At 42.4% G+C, this 15,685-nt stretch overlaps 1 protein-coding gene across 1 annotated transcript in view; it reads right to left on the bottom strand.

Moving 5' to 3' along the window:
- BRWD1 (bromodomain and WD repeat domain containing 1) overlaps positions 1 to 15,685 on the bottom strand; it is a gene marked incomplete in the record, with an annotated part of 1,309,461 nt that overhangs the window by 1,061,796 nt on the left and 231,980 nt on the right. The window contains 1 exon segment of the mRNA XM_053705925.1: positions 1,701 to 1,801. Within this exon segment, the coding sequence (XP_053561900.1) occupies positions 1,701 to 1,801 (101 nt within the window).

Genomic DNA, 15,685 nt, shown 5'->3' with positions numbered 1-15,685 from the left:
ACAGTTAAACACTAAAAAACTCTAAGCCATCTCCGTGGAGATGTTGCCTGTACAACGGCAAAGAGAATGACTGGGGTAGGCGGAGCCTAGGAGGGATCATGTGACCAGCTTTGCTGGGCTCTTTGCCATTTCCTGTTGGGGAAGAGAATATCCCCACAAGTAAGGATGACGCCGTGGACCGGACACACCTATGTTGGAGAAAAGAAAACAGCATAGCCCTCTAGAATATAAAGAGAGCAAGAAGCATAAAGGAAGTGGGGTAATATAACCAAAAAAATATTTGGCGCCAAGTATGATGCACAACGCAAAGGGCAGTGACATTTTTTTGCCACCAACCTACATCCGGAAATGACGTAACTCACGTCATAACAAGCGTGAGTTTGCGCCAAACAACCTAACGTCACTTAAGACGCAGAGTATGACAAAACTTGCGACACTACAGACGCAAATTCACGCAAAAACATTTTGCCCAAAAAATTACGCAATAAATAACAGCATTCTGCGCCCTCGCGAGCCTAGATTTGCCCGCAAAACTAAGGAAAAACAAGTCACATTGGAAAAAAAGACTAAACTCCAGGTAAGAAAATATTAAAAAATAACTTCCTAAAGTATGATTCCCATACTGAAACTGTTAGACTGCAAAGGGAAATACACATAGACCTGACTCATGGCAAATATAAGTAAATAAATATATTTACAACTTTATATTAATACATAAAGCTCCAAACATAGCTGAGAGTGTCTTAATAATGATACATACTTACCAAAAGACACCCATCCACATATAGCAGATAGCCAAACCAGTACTGAAAACTATCAGCAGAGGTAATGGTATAAGAGTATATCATCGATCTGAAAAGGGAGGTAGGAGATGAATCCCTATGACCGATAACAGAGAACCCTTTAAAAGATTTCCCATGAGTGAAACCATAAAAATCAACTCTCTTCACGTCCCTCTGACAAACACTGTACTCTAAGAAGAATTGTGCTTCAAAATGCTTAGAAGCGCTTATCATAGAAGAAATCAAGCACAAAATTAATTTACCACCTCCATAGGTGGCAAATTTGTAAAACAAGGTGTGAGTGTGGTGGGAGGTGTATTTATAGGCATTTGAGGTTTGGGAAACTTTGCCCCTCCTGGTAGGAATGTATATCCCATACGTCACTAGCTCATGGACTCTTGCCAATTATATGAAAGAAATACCTGTGTCCCACAGAGGAAGGCCAAGGACGATTCTCCACGACTCCTGAAGGTAGTTATGGCTGAAGTCCCATAGGGAAATATTGTGCATATAACATGGTATTCATATGTCACTGCACCATTAAGCTGATCTGAGGTTTCACTTCCGTTTCCTTTGTGAATGATAATTCCCAGGGATTATGGGTCTCACAATAGTCTGAGCTCAAACATTTAAATCCATAAGAAACTAAGCAGCTGGAACACCCCTAATCGCAACCTTCTCCTAGGCCAAGAACAAAACTAAGAGATTATAAGGTCTGATATGGGTTCTTGACCTCCACCTAGTGGCAGGAAATATACCCCATATGTAAAGGAGGACTGTGGACCATCATTTTATGAAAAACTTTAAACAATTTGAAGAGTCTGGACAGCCTATAAATCATAGAAAGATAAGGATTTATTTTGCATGCAATCCATGGCTACAAGGTTAAAACAAAAACACAAAATCAGATATACTCACATTGTGGCCTTCAAGTTCAGCCATTTTTTCAGGTGTTTCAGAACCAAAATAATACATCCTTATGGCATGATCTGTGCTTCCTGTCACAAGGAACATACCACCTAAAAATGAAATGTTTAGGTTATAAACATGTTAGATATAAAGTAATACATTGTTCCATATTTATTATACAAACATTGACACTAAAACGAGTCAATAACTTAAAGGACCAGTAAAAACAGTAGAGTTGCATAATCAACAAATGCATGATAAAAAGACAATGCAATAGCACTTAGTTTGAACTTCGAGCAGTAGATTATTTTTTTTGGACAAATTTCAAAGTTAAGCTTACTTATTGACATGTAAACGGAGTATGTGCAAAAAGCTACAGCATGCCATCTGATTATCATCCTCTAGGGATATAAGCCAAGATGTAGAAACCTCTGCATTGAGGATTTTATTTTCGGTTACCTTGAAACTAGCTAGACAATATTTAAAAAACAGATAGAAATACAAAATTTGTCTCAATGGTCAAAACAGTCGTATAATGAACCATCTGGAACTTGAGCTCCATTTAAAAGGAAAAAAGTGTAAAAATGAAACTTCCATAGTTCAGATAGAGCACACGATTTTAAACAACTTTTGAATTTGCTTCCATTATCAAATATATACAACCTTGTTATTTGCCCACTTTGAGGCACCAGCTCTTACTAAGCATGGGCAAAAATTATTTCAAAGGGAAGATCAAATAAGATTTTAGGGGAATTGAACAGGATATTGGAAAGAACATTACAAGGTTTCTACCCATGTTTGGCCAGTAAATCATTTATATATTCGAGAAATTATACAGGTTTTCATTCAAATATCACTGAATTTAAGATAACCAAATGTCAAAAGGTGCAATGATTGAAACCTTGTTCATTTAATGGAGTGTAAATGTGAAAAAACAGAATTTATGCTTACCTGATAAATTACTTTCTCCAACGGTGTGTCCGGTGCACAGCGTCATCCTTACTTGTGGGAATATCTCTTCCCCAACAGGAAATGGCAAAGAGCCCAGCAAAAGCTGTCCATATAGTCCCTCCTAGGCTCCGCCCACCCCAGTCATTCGACCGACGGACAGGAGGAAAAAAACAGGAGAAACTATAGGGTGCCGTGGTGACTGTAGTTAGAGAAAATAATTCATCAAACCTGATTCAAAAAACCAGGGCGGGCCGTGGACTGGACACACCATTGGAGAAAGTAATTTATCAGGTAAGCATAAATTCTGTTTTCTCCAACATTGGTGTGTCCGGTCCACGGCGTCATCCTTACTTGTGGGAACCAATACCAAAGCTTTAGGACACAGATGAAGGGAGGGAGCAAATCAGGTTACCTAAACAGAAGGCACCACGGCTTGCAAAACCTTTCTCCCAAAAATAGCCTCCGAAGAAGCAAAAGTATCAAATTTGTAATATTTGGCAAAAGTATGCAGGGAAGACCAAGTCACTGCCTTACATATCTGATCAACAGAAGCCTCGTTCTTGAAGGCCCATGTGGAAGCCACAGCCCTAGTGGAGTGAGCTGTGATTCTTTCAGGAGGCTGCCGTCCGGCAGTCTCGTAAGCCAATCGGATGATGCTTTTAAGCCAAAAGGAAAGAGAGGTAGAAGTCGCTTTTTGACCTCTCCTTTTACCAGAATAGACGACAAACAGAGAAGATGTTTGTCTGAACTCTTTTGTAGCTTCTAAATAGAATTTTAGAGCATGGACTACATCTAAATTGTGTAACAAACGTTCCTTCTTTGAAACTGGATTCGGACACAAAGAAGGTACAACTATCTCCTGGTTAATATTTTTGTTGGAAACAACCTTTGGAAGAAAACCAGGCTTAGTACGCAAAACAACCTTATCTGAATGGAACACCAGATAGGGTGGAGTACACTGCAGAGCAGATAACTCAGAAACTCTTCTAGCAGAAGAAATAGCAACCAAAAACAAAACTTTCCAAGATAACAACTTAATATCTATGGAATGTAAAGGTTCAAACGGAACCCCTTGGAGAACTGAAAGAACTAGATTTAGACTCCAGGGAGGAGTCAAAGGTCTGTAAACAGGCTTGATCCTAACCAGAGCCTGAACAAATGCTTGAACATCTGGCACAGCTGCCAGTCGTTTGTGTAACAAGACAGATAAAACAGAAATCTGTCCCTTTAGAGAACTCGCTGATAATCCCTTATCCAAACCTTCTTGGAGAAAAGAAAGTATCCTAGGAATTTTGATCTTACTCCATGAGAATCCCTTGGATTCACACCAACAGATATATCTTTTCCATATCTTATGGTAAATTTTTCTAGTTACAGGTTTTCTGGCTTGTACCAGAGTATCTATTACAGAATCCGAAAACCCACGCTTAGATAAAATCAAGCTTTCAATTTACAAGCTGTCAGCTGGAGGGAAACTAGATTTGGATGTTCGAATGGACCTTGTACTAGAAGATCCTGTCTCAAAGGTAGCTTCCATGGTGGAGCCGATGACATTCACCAGGTCTGCATACCAAGTCCTGCGTGGCCACGCAGGAGCTATCAAGATCACCGAGGCCCTCTCCTGCTTGATCCTGGCTACCAGCCTGGGAATGAGAGGAAACGGTGGAAACACATAAGCTAGGTTGAAGGTCCAAGGCGCTACTAATGCATCCACTAGAGTCGCCTTGGGATCCCTGGATCTGGACCCGTAGCAAGGAACCTTGAAGTTCTGACGAGACGCCATCAGATCCATGTCTGGAATGCCCCATAATTGAGTCAACTGGGCAAATATCTCCGGGTGGAGTTCCCACTCCCCCGGATGGAATGTCTGACGACTCAAATAATCCGCCTCCCAGTTTTCCACTCCTGGGATGTGGATCGCAGATAGGTGGCAGGAGTGATCCTCCGCCCATTTTATGATTTTGGTCACTTCTCTCATCGCCAGGGAACTCCTTGTTCCCCCCTGATGGTTGATGTAAGCAACAGTCGTCATGTTGTCTGATTGGAATCTTATGAATCTGGCCCTTGCTAGTTGAGGCCAAGCCCTGAGAGTATTGAATATCGCTCTCAGTTCCAGAAGGTTTATCGGGAGAAGAGACTCTTCCCGAGACCATAGCCCCTGAGCTTTCAGGGAGTCCCAGACCGCGCCCCAGCCCACTAGACTGGCGTCGGTCGTGACGATGACCCACTCTGGTCTGCGGAAGCTCATTCCCTGGGACAGGTGATCCTGGGTTAGCCACCAACGGAGTGAGTCTCTGGTCTTCTGATCTACTTGAATCACTGGAGACAAGTCTGTATAGTCCCCATTCCACTGTTTCAGCATGCACAGTTGTAATGGTCTTAGATGAATTCGTGCAAAAGGAACTATGTCCATTGCTGCAACCATCAATCCTACCACTTCCATGCACTGAGCTACGGAAGGACGTGGAATAGAATGAAGAACTTGACAAGCGTTTAGAAGTTTTGACTTTCTGACTTCTGTCAGGAAAATCCTCATTTCTAAAGAATCTATTATTGTTCGCAAGAAAGGAACTCTTGTCGACGGAGACAGGGAACTTTTTTCTATGTTCACCTTCCAACCGTGAGATCCGAGAAAGGCCAGAACAATGTCTGTGTGAGCCTTTGCCTTTGAAAGACGACGCTTGTATCAGAATGTCGTCCAAGTAAGGTACTACTGCAATGCCCCTTGGTCTTAGAACCGCTAGAAGGGACCCGAGTACCTTTGTGAAAATCCTTGGAGCAGTGGCTAACCCGAATGAGAGGGCCACAAACTGGTAATGTTTGTCCAGAAAGGCGAACCTTAGGAACTGATGATGATCTTTGTGGATAGGAATATGTAGATACGCATCCTTTAGATCCACGGTAGTCATAAATTGACCCTCCTGGATTGTAGGTAGAATCGTTCGAATGGTTTCCATTTTGAACGATGGTACTCTGAGAAATTTGTTAAGGATCTTTAAATCCAGGATTGGTCTGAAAGTTCCCTCTTTTTTGGGAACTACGAACAGATTTGAGTAAAATCCCATTCCTTGTTCCGCCGTAGGAACTGGGTGTATCACTCCCATCTTTAACAGGTCTTCTACACAATGTAAGAATGCCTGTCTCTTTATTTGGTTTGAGGATAAGTGAGACATGTGGAACCTTCCCCTTGGGGGGAGTTCCTTGAATTCCAGAAGATAACCCTGAGAAACTATTTCTAGTGCCCAGGGATCCTGAACATCTCTTGCCCAAGCCTGAGCAAAGAGAGAGAGAGTCTGCCCCCTACTAGATCCGGTCCCGGATCGGGGGCTACTCCTTCATGCTGTCTTGTTAGCAGCAGCAGGCTTCTTGGCCTGCTTACCCTTGTTCCAGCCTTGCATCGGTTTCCAGGCTAGTTTGGTTTGTGAAGCATTACCCTCTTGTTTAGAAGATAAATTCCTGAAATTGCGAAAGAAACGAAAATTAGACTTATTCTTGGCTTTGAAAGGCCTATCTTGTGGAAGGGCGTGGCCCTTTCCCCCAGTGATGTCTGAGATAATCTCTTTCAATTCTGGCCCAAAGAGAGTTTTACCCTTGAAGGGGATATTGAGCAATTTTGTCTTGGAAGATACATCCGCTGACCAAGACTTTAGCCAAAGCGCTCTGCGCGCCACAATTGCAAACCCTGAATTTTTCGCCGCTAATCTAGCTATTTGCAAAGCGGCATCTAAAATAAAAGAATTAGCCAACTTGAGTGCGTGAACTCTGTCCATAACCTCCTCATACGGAGTCTCTCTACTGAGCGACTTTTCTAGTTCCTCGAACCAGAACCACGCTACTGTAGTGACAGGAACAATGCACGAAATGGGTTGCAGGAGGTAACCATGCTGTACAAAAATCTTTTTAAGCACTCCCTCCAATTTTTTATCCATAGGATCTTTGAAAGCACAATTATCCTCGATAGGAATAGTAGTGCGCTTGTTTAGAGTAGAAACTGCCCCCTCGACCTTAGGGACTGTCTGCCATAAGTCCTTTCTGGGGTCGACCATAGGAAATAATTTCTTAAATATAGGAGGGGGGACAAAAGGTATGCCGGGCTTCTCCCACTCCTTATTCACTATATCCGCCACCCGCTTGGGTATAGGAAAAGCGTCAGGGTGCACCGGAACCTCTAGGAACTTGTCCATCTTGCATAATTTTTCTGGAATGACCAGGTTGTCACAATCATCCAGAGTAGATAACACCTCCTTAAGCAGTGCGCGGAGATGCTCTAATTTAAATTTAAATGTCACAACATCAGGTTCTGCCTGTTGAGAAATTTTACCTGAATCTGAAATTTCCCCATCCGACAAAACCTCCCTCATGACCCCTTCAGATTGGTGTGAGGGTATGACAGAGCAATTAACATCAGCGCCCTCCTGCTCTACAGTGTTTAAAACAGAGCAATCACGCTTTCTCTGATATGCAGGCATTTTGGATAAAATATTTGCTATGGAGTTATCCATTACTGCCGTTAATTGTTGCATAGTAATAAGCATTGGCGCGCTAGAAGTACTAGGGGCCTCCTGCGTGGGCAAAACTGGTGTAGACACAGAAGGAGATGATGTAGAACTATGTCTACTCCCTTCATCTGATGAATCATCTTGGGCAACTTTACTATCTGTGGCAGCACTGTCCTTACTTTGTTTGGACGCTATGGCACAATTATCACACAATTTTGAAGGGGGAGACACATTGATCTTCATACATATAGAACATAGCTTATCTGAAGGTGCAGACATGTTAAACAGGCTTAAACTTGTCAAGAAAGTACAAAAACCGTTTTAAAACAAAACCGTTACTGTCTCTTTAAATTTTAAACAGGGCACACTTTATTACTGAATATGTGAAAAATTATGAAGGAATTGTTCAAAATTTACCAAATTCACCACAGTGTCTTAAAGCATTAAAGTATTGCACACCAAATTTCAGAGCATTAACCCTTAAAATAAAGAAACTGGAGCCGGTTACAGTTTTAACCCCTCTACAGTCCCAGCTACAGCCTTTGCTGCGACTTTACCAAACCCAGGGGGGAATACAATACCAAATGAAGCCTTTTAGGAACTTTTCCAACCACTTTCAGATCCACACACATGCATCTGCATGTCTTGCTCTCAAAAGTAAATGCGCAGTAATGGCGCGAAAATGAGGCTCAGCCTACAACTGGGAAGGCCCTTCCTGACTGGAAAGGTGTCTAACACAGTGCCTGACGTTAAAAAAAGTTCCCCAAAGTTTGTAAGTGTGAATTTCAAACATAAAGATGTATAAAATGCCCAAATAAAGCAATCGACTTTGCCCATAAAAGTGTCTACCAGTTTTATAGCCCATATTAAGCCCTTTATTCTGTTTGAGACTAAGAAAATGGCTTACCGGTCCCCATGAGGGGAAATGACAGCCTTCCAGCATTACACAGTCTTGTTAGAAATATGGCTAGTCATACCTTAAGCAGAAAAGTCTGCTAACTGTTTCCCCCAACTGAAGTTACTTCATCTCAACAGTCCTATGTGGAAACAGCAACCAATTTTAGTTACTGCTGCTAAAATCATCTTCCTCTCACAAACAGAATTCTTCATCTTTTTCTGTTTCAGAGTAAATAGTACATACCAGCACTATTTTAAAATAACAAACTCTTGATAGTAGAATAAAAAAACTACAACTAAACACCACATACTCTTAACCATCTCCGTGGAGATGTTGCCTGTGCAACGGCAAAGAGAATGACTGGGGTGGGCGGAACCTAGGAGGGACTATATGGACAGCTTTTGCTGGGCTCTTTGCCATTTCCTGTTGGGGAAGAGATATTCCCACAAGTAAGGATGACGCCGTGGACCGGACACACCAATGTTGGAGAAATAAAATGTATGCTTACCTGATAAATTAATTTCTTTCATGGTGGTGGGAGTCCACAATCCATTACTCCTGGGAATTATACTCCTGACCACTAGGAGAAAACAAACACACCAAAACTACAAGAGCCCTTAAAAGCCTCCCACCTCACCGTAAACTAGTCAGATATACAGCCAAGTCCAAAAAAAGAAGGTGGTAGGATAAGAAATACAAAAGTGCAATACAAAAAGGAGCAGCAGAAAAAAAGGTGCAAGTGTTGCTAGAAAAAAAACAAATCAATGATTAAAAATAATTGGGGTCTTGTTGACTCTCACCACCATGAAAGAAATTAATTTATCATCAGGTAAGCATAAATTATATTTTCTTTCACAAATGTGGTGAGAGTCCATGATTACTCCTGGGAACTAATACCCAAGCTTTGGAGTTCACAAGTAATCTGGGCGGGACAACACTTATACTATTACAATTACATGATTAGGATTTTTGTTTTTTTTGTTATTTTTTTCATTAAAAAAAGACCCACAATATTTAATTCCCAGAGAAAGTTTCCTTAAAGACTTTCCTACCAAAAGCTGCTTCAGAAGAAGGAAGACCTAATTGTAGCAACTGATCTGGTAGAATGGGTAGTAATACGTTTTGGAGGAGAGAGACCTACCTCCTAGTAAGTTTTATTAATCAAAAGTTTCAACTAAGAAGCTAAACAAAAAGCAGTAGCCTTCTGACCCTTTCTAAATGAAAAAACAAGCTAGGAGATCTAAAAACCCTTAATAGCCTATAAATAGAGCTTCAAAGATCTGAACACATTTAAATTATGGAGAAGCCTCTCACCAGAATTCTTTTGGATTAGGACAAAAAGAATGAACAACTATCTCCTGATTGATGTTATCAGAAGTCAAATTACGTTCTCAAAACTGCCTTATCCTGATGAAAAACAAGATAATGAGTCTCACAACAAAGAGCAGACAATAGATGAAAATGGTTAAACCTTCAGGAGAGAAAGAAATAGAGTTGAAATTAATAGCTCTGACATCCGAGACTCTTCTAAAAGAGAGAAGGCAAAGAAGAGTAGCAAGTTTGCAAGCGAGTTGTTTTAAAGAGAGGTCATTAGAAGGCCAGGAGTTGAAAAAGGAAAGAACCAAATCAGCATCCCAAAATTGAGAATGTTTGGGAATAGGAGGACTTTTGATTCTGATGGCTTTGAGAATTCTACAAACCTGAGGATGTCGACCCACTGGAAAATTATTGATAAGAGAATGTTGAGAGGAAATAGCTGATATAATTACATTAATAGTTCTATAAGAGAGACCAGACTCAAAAAGAGAGGATAAAAAAATTATAATTTGGGCTAGAGGGGCTGAAAAGGAATCCAAGTTCCTTTCCAAGCACCAACAATTCCATTTGGACCAGGCTGATGAATAGGATCTGTGGGTACCTGGGGCCAGGGATTCTCGTAATAATTGTAAAGCCAATGACGAAAGGTCAGAGATAGGGAAGGGATTCCTGAAATCTTCCAGGCTAGAAGATGAAGGGAACCTTGGAGGACTAGGCTGTGGGGATTGTCGTTCGGTCTGGAGAAGATGGGAGAAGGGGAAGTTCTATTGCCATCTCCAGGAGAGAGGGAAACCATGGTTGGGAAGGCCAAAAGGGAGTGATTAGAAGTAGAGAGGGATTCCAGACAAACTCTGGAAAGGATCCTGGGAATCATGAGGAAAGCTCCAGACAAAGGCCAAGGTTGGAGAAAAGCATCTGTTGCTTGCGCCACTGGATCCGGACGCCAACTGAAGAATGGACGAATTTGACAATTGAGGCGAGACACAAACAGGTCTATAGAGAAGGGGCCTCGGCGATGATGGAGGCTAAGGAAAATCAAATTATTCAGTATCCAGCCGCTTGAGTCTTTGAGTTATCTGGAACCACAGTTATCTGGAACCACAGAATTCGAAAGTCCGGGGAGATGTTTGGCTTTCACCATGTTTTGGGCTAGGCAGAAATGAATGAAATCCTTAGTAATATCCAATAGAACCTTTGACTTCGAACCTCAGAGACAATTCAGATACTGAACTGCTGAAACATTGTCCATCCTCAACAGAATGGATGTGGGATGGTTGATGTGAGAAAAGCTTTTGATGGCAAAAGATCCAGCAAGACGCTCGAGACCGTTTATGTGAAGAGATTTCTTTTTGGTAGACCATTTCCCACCTGTAATGGAAGGATCACATCTGGCATCTGATTCGATGACTAAATCTGTGATAGAACCAAAAAACATAATTTATGCTTAACTGATAAATTTATTTCTCTTGTGGTGTATCCAGTCCACGGATAATCCATTACTTGTGGGATATTCTCCTTCCCAACAGGAAGCTGCAAGAGGATCACCCACAGCAGAGCTGTCTATATAGCTCCTCCCCTAACTGCCACTTCCAGTCATTCGACCGAAGACAAGCAAGAGAAAGGAGAAACTATAGGGTGCAGTGGTGACTGTAGTTTAAAAATAAATAACACCTGCCTTAAAATGACAGGGCGGGCCGTGGACTGGATACACCACAAGAGAATTAAATTTATCAGGTAAGCATAAATTATGTTTTCTCTTGTAAGGTGTATCCAGTCCACGGATCATCCATTACTTGTGGGATACCAATACCAAAGCTATAGGACACGGATGAAGGGAGGGACAAGGCAGGCGCTTAAACGGAAGGCACCACTGCCTGCAAGACCTTTCTCCCAAAAATAGCCTCAGAAGAAGCAAAAGTATCAAATTTATAGAACTTTGAAAAAGTATGAAGCGAAGACCAAGTCGCCGCCTTACAAATCTGTTCAACAGAAGCCTCATTTTTAAAAGCCCAAGTGGAAGCTACCGCTCTAGTAGAATGAGCTGTAATCCTTTCAGGAGGCTGCTGGCCAGCAGTCTCATAAGCTAAGCGTATTATACTCCTTAGCCAAAAAGAAAGAGAGGTTGCCGAAGCCTTTTGGCCTCTCCTCTGTCCAGAGTAGACAACAAACAATGCAGATGTTTGACGAAAATCTTTAGTAGCTTGTAAATAAAACTTTAAAGCACGAACCACGTCAAGATTGTGTAAAAGACGTTCCTTCTTTGAAGAAGGATTAGGACAAAGTGACGGTACAACAATCTCCTGATTGATATTTTTATTAGATACCACCTTAGTTAAAAAAACAGGTTTTGTTCCCTTGAAGAACCTTAAGAACTAAATTTAAACTCCAAGGCGGAGCAACAGGTTTAAACACAGGCTTGATTCTGACTAAAGTCTGACAAAAACGCCTGTCCTTTTAAGGAACTAGCTGACAAACCCTTCTCCAATCCCTCTTGGAGAAAAGATAATATCCTAGGAATCCTGACCTTACTCCATGAGTAACCCTTGGATTCACACCAATGAAGATATTTACACCATATCTTATGATAGATTTTCCTGGTGACAGGCTTTCGCGCCTGTATTAAGGTATCAATGACCGACTCGGAGAAACCACGCTTTGATAAAATCAAGCGTTCAATCTCCAAGCAGTCAGCCGCAGAGAAATTAGATTTGGATGGTTGAAAAGACCCTGAAGTAGAAGGTCCTGCTTCAGAGGCAGAGTCCATGGTGGAAAGGATGACATGTCCACCAGATCTGCATACAAAGTCCTGCGTGGCCACACAGGTGCTATCAAAATTACCGATGCTCTCTCCTGCTTGATCTTGGCAATCAGACGAGGGAGCAGAGGAAACGGTGGAAACACATAAGCCAGGTTGAAGGACCAAGGCGCTGCTAGAGCATCTATTAGCGCTGCCTTGGGATCCCTGGACATGGATCCATAACAAGGAAGCTTGGCGTTCTGGCGAGACGCCATGAGATCCAGTTCTGGATTGCCCCAACGTTGAATCAACTGTGCAAACACCTCCGGATGGAGCTCCCACTCCCCCGGATGAAAAGTCTGACGACTTAGAAAATCTGCCTCCCAGTTCTCTACTCCTGGGATATGGATAGCTGATAGATGGCAAGAGTGAACCTCTGCCCATTGAATTATCTTTGAAACCTCCAACATCGCTAGGGAACTCCTTGTTCCCCCTTGATGGTTGATGTAAGATACATTTGTGATGTTGTCCGACTGAAATCTGATGAACCTCACTGCCGCTAGCTGAGGCCAAGCCTGAAGAGCATTGAATATCGCTCTTAGTTCCAGAATGTTTATTGGAAGGAGTGCCTCCTCCTGAGTCCACGACCCCTGAGCCTTCAGAGAGTTCCAGACTGCATCCCAGCCCAGAAGGCTGGCATCTGTTACTATTGTCCAATCTGGCCTGCGGAAGGTCATACCTTTGGACAGATGGACCCGAGATAGCCACCAGAGAAGAGAATCCCTGGTCTCTTGATCCAGATTTAGTAGAGGGGACAAATCTGTGTAATCCCCATTCCACTGTCTGAGCATGCAGAGTTGCAGCGGTCTGAGATGTAGGCGGGCAAACGGAACTATGTCCATTGCCGCTACCATTAAGCCGATTACTTCCATACACTGAGCCACCGAAGGGCGAGACGTATAATAAAGAACACGGCAGGAATTTAGAAGTTTTGACAACCTGTCCTCTGTCAGGTAAATCCTCATTTCTACAGAATCTATCAGAGTTCCCAGGAAGGAAACTCTTGTGAGAGGGGATAGAGAACTCTTTTCTTCATTCACTTTCCACCCATGAGACCTCAGGAATGCCAGAACAATGTCCATATGGGACTTGGCAATTTGGAAATTCGACGCCTGTATCAGAATGTCGTCTAAGTAAGGGGCTACTGCTATGCCCCGCAGCCTTAGGACCGCCAGAAGTGACCCCAGAACCTTCGTAAAGATTCTTGGTGCCGTAGCTAACCCAAAGGGAAGAGCCACAAACTGGTAATGCCTGTCTAGGAAGGCGAACCTGAGAAACCGTTGATGATCTTTGTGTATCGGAATGTGAAGATAAGCATCCTTTAAGTCCACGGTAGTCATGTATTGACCCTCCTGGATCATAGGTAGGATGGTTCGAATAGTCTCCATCTTGAAAGATGGGACCCTGAGAAATTTGTTTAGGATCTTGAGATCTAAGATTGGTCTCAAGGTTCCCTCTTTCTTGGGAACCACAAAGAGATTTGAATAGAAGCCTTGCCCCTGTTCCTCCTTTGGAACTGGGTGGATCACTCCTATAACTAGGAGGTCTTGAACACAATGTAAGAATGCCTCTCTGTTTATCTGGTCTGCAGATAATTGTGAGAGGTGAAATCTTCCTTTTGGGGAAGAAGCTTTGAAGTCCAGAAGATATCCCTGGGACACAATTTCCAACGCCCAGGGATCCTGGACATCTCTTGCCCAAGCCTGGGCGAAGAGAGAAAGTCTGCCCCCTACTAGATCGGTTACCGGATCGGGGGCGGATCTTTCATGCTGTCTTAGAGGCAGCAGCAGGCTTCTTGGCCTGCTTACCTTTGTTCCAGGCCTGGTTAGGTCTCCAGACCGGCTTGGACTGGGCAAAATATCCCTCTTGTTTTGCATTAGAAGGAGTTTATGTCGCGCTCGTCTTAAAGTTTCGAAAGGCACGGAAATTAGTTTGTTTGGTCCTTAATTTATTAGACCTATCCTGAGGAAGGGCATGACCTTTTCCTCCAGTAATAACAGAAAGGATCTCCTTCAGTCCAGGCCCGAATAGGGTCTGCCCCTTGAAGGGAATGTTGAGAAGCTTAGACTTTGAAGTAACGTCAGCTGACCAGGATTTAAGCCATAGCGCCCTACGCGCCTTTATAGCAAAACCTGAGTTCTTAGCCGTTAGTTTGGTTAAATGAACAACGGCGTCAGAAACAAATGAATTGGCTAGCTTAAGCGCTTTAAGCTTGTCAAGTATATCATCCAATGGAGTTTCTACTTGAAAGGCCTCTTCCAGAGACTCAAACCAGAAGGCCGCAGCAGCAGTGACTGGGGCAATGCATGCAAGAGGCTGGAGAATAAAACCTTGTTGAATAAACATTTTCTTAAGGTAACCCTCTAACTTTTTATCCATTGGATCTAGGAAAGCACAACTGTCCTCGACGGGAATAGTTGTATGCTTAGCTAGGGTAGAAACTGCTCCCTCCACCTTAGGGACCGTTTGCCATAAGTCCCGTGTAGCGGCATCTATTGGAAACATTTTCTTAAAAATAGGAGGGGGAGAGAACGGTACACCTGGTCTATCCCATTCCTTAGTAATAATTTCTGAAAACCTTTTAGGTATTGGAAAAACATCAGTGTAAACAGGCTCTGCATAGTATTTATCCAATCTACACAATTTCTCTGGCACTATAATGGTGTCACAGTCATCCAGAGTAGCTAAAACCTCCGTGAGCAACACGCAGAGGTGTTCAAGCTTAAATTTAAATGTAGACATATCAGAATCAGGTTGAAGCATCTTCCCTGAGTCAGAAAAAATCACCCAAAGAAAGAAGCTCTCCTGCCTCAGCTTCTGCATATTGTGAGGGGATATCAGACATAGCTACTAAAGCGTCAGAGAGCTCTGTATTTTTTCTAGTCCCAGAGCTGTCTCGCTTTCCTTGTAACCCTGGTAGTTTGGACAATACCGCTGTAAGGGTATGATTCATAACTGCCGCCATGTCTTGTAAAGTAAACGCCATGATGGGCGCGCTAGATGTACTTGGCGCCACTTGAGCGGGAGTCCCTTGAGCGGGAGTCAAAGGCTCTGACACGTGGGGCGAGTTAGTCGGCATAACTTCCCTCTTGTCAATTTCCTCTGGTGATAAATCTTTTAAAGACAGAATATGATCTTTATAACAAAGTAAAATCAGTACATTTGGTACACATTCTAAGAGGGGGTTCCACAATGGCTTCTAAACATAATGAACAAGGAGTTTCCTCTATGTCATACATGTTTAAACAGAGTAGCAATGAGACCAGCAAGCTTGGAAAACACTTTGATAAATGTAAACAAGCAAAAAATAAAAACGGTACTGTGCCTTTAAGAGAAACAATTTTTGTCAGAAATTGAAAAACAGTGATAAAAAGCAGTAAATCTTACGAAATTTTTACAGTGTGTATAATAGACTAAAAGAGCATTGCACCCACTTGCAAATGGACGATTAACCCCTTAGTTTCAAAACCGGATCAAAAAAACGATATAAACTTTTTTTAACAGTCACAACAAACTGTCACAGCTCTGTTGT

This window comes from Bombina bombina, chromosome 3, assembly GCF_027579735.1.
Source record: "Bombina bombina isolate aBomBom1 chromosome 3, aBomBom1.pri, whole genome shotgun sequence".
NCBI classification, from domain to species: domain Eukaryota; kingdom Metazoa; phylum Chordata; class Amphibia; order Anura; family Bombinatoridae; genus Bombina; species Bombina bombina.
The sequence above is the reverse complement of the archived record's forward strand: the minus strand, read 5'-3'. Positions and strand labels throughout refer to the sequence as shown.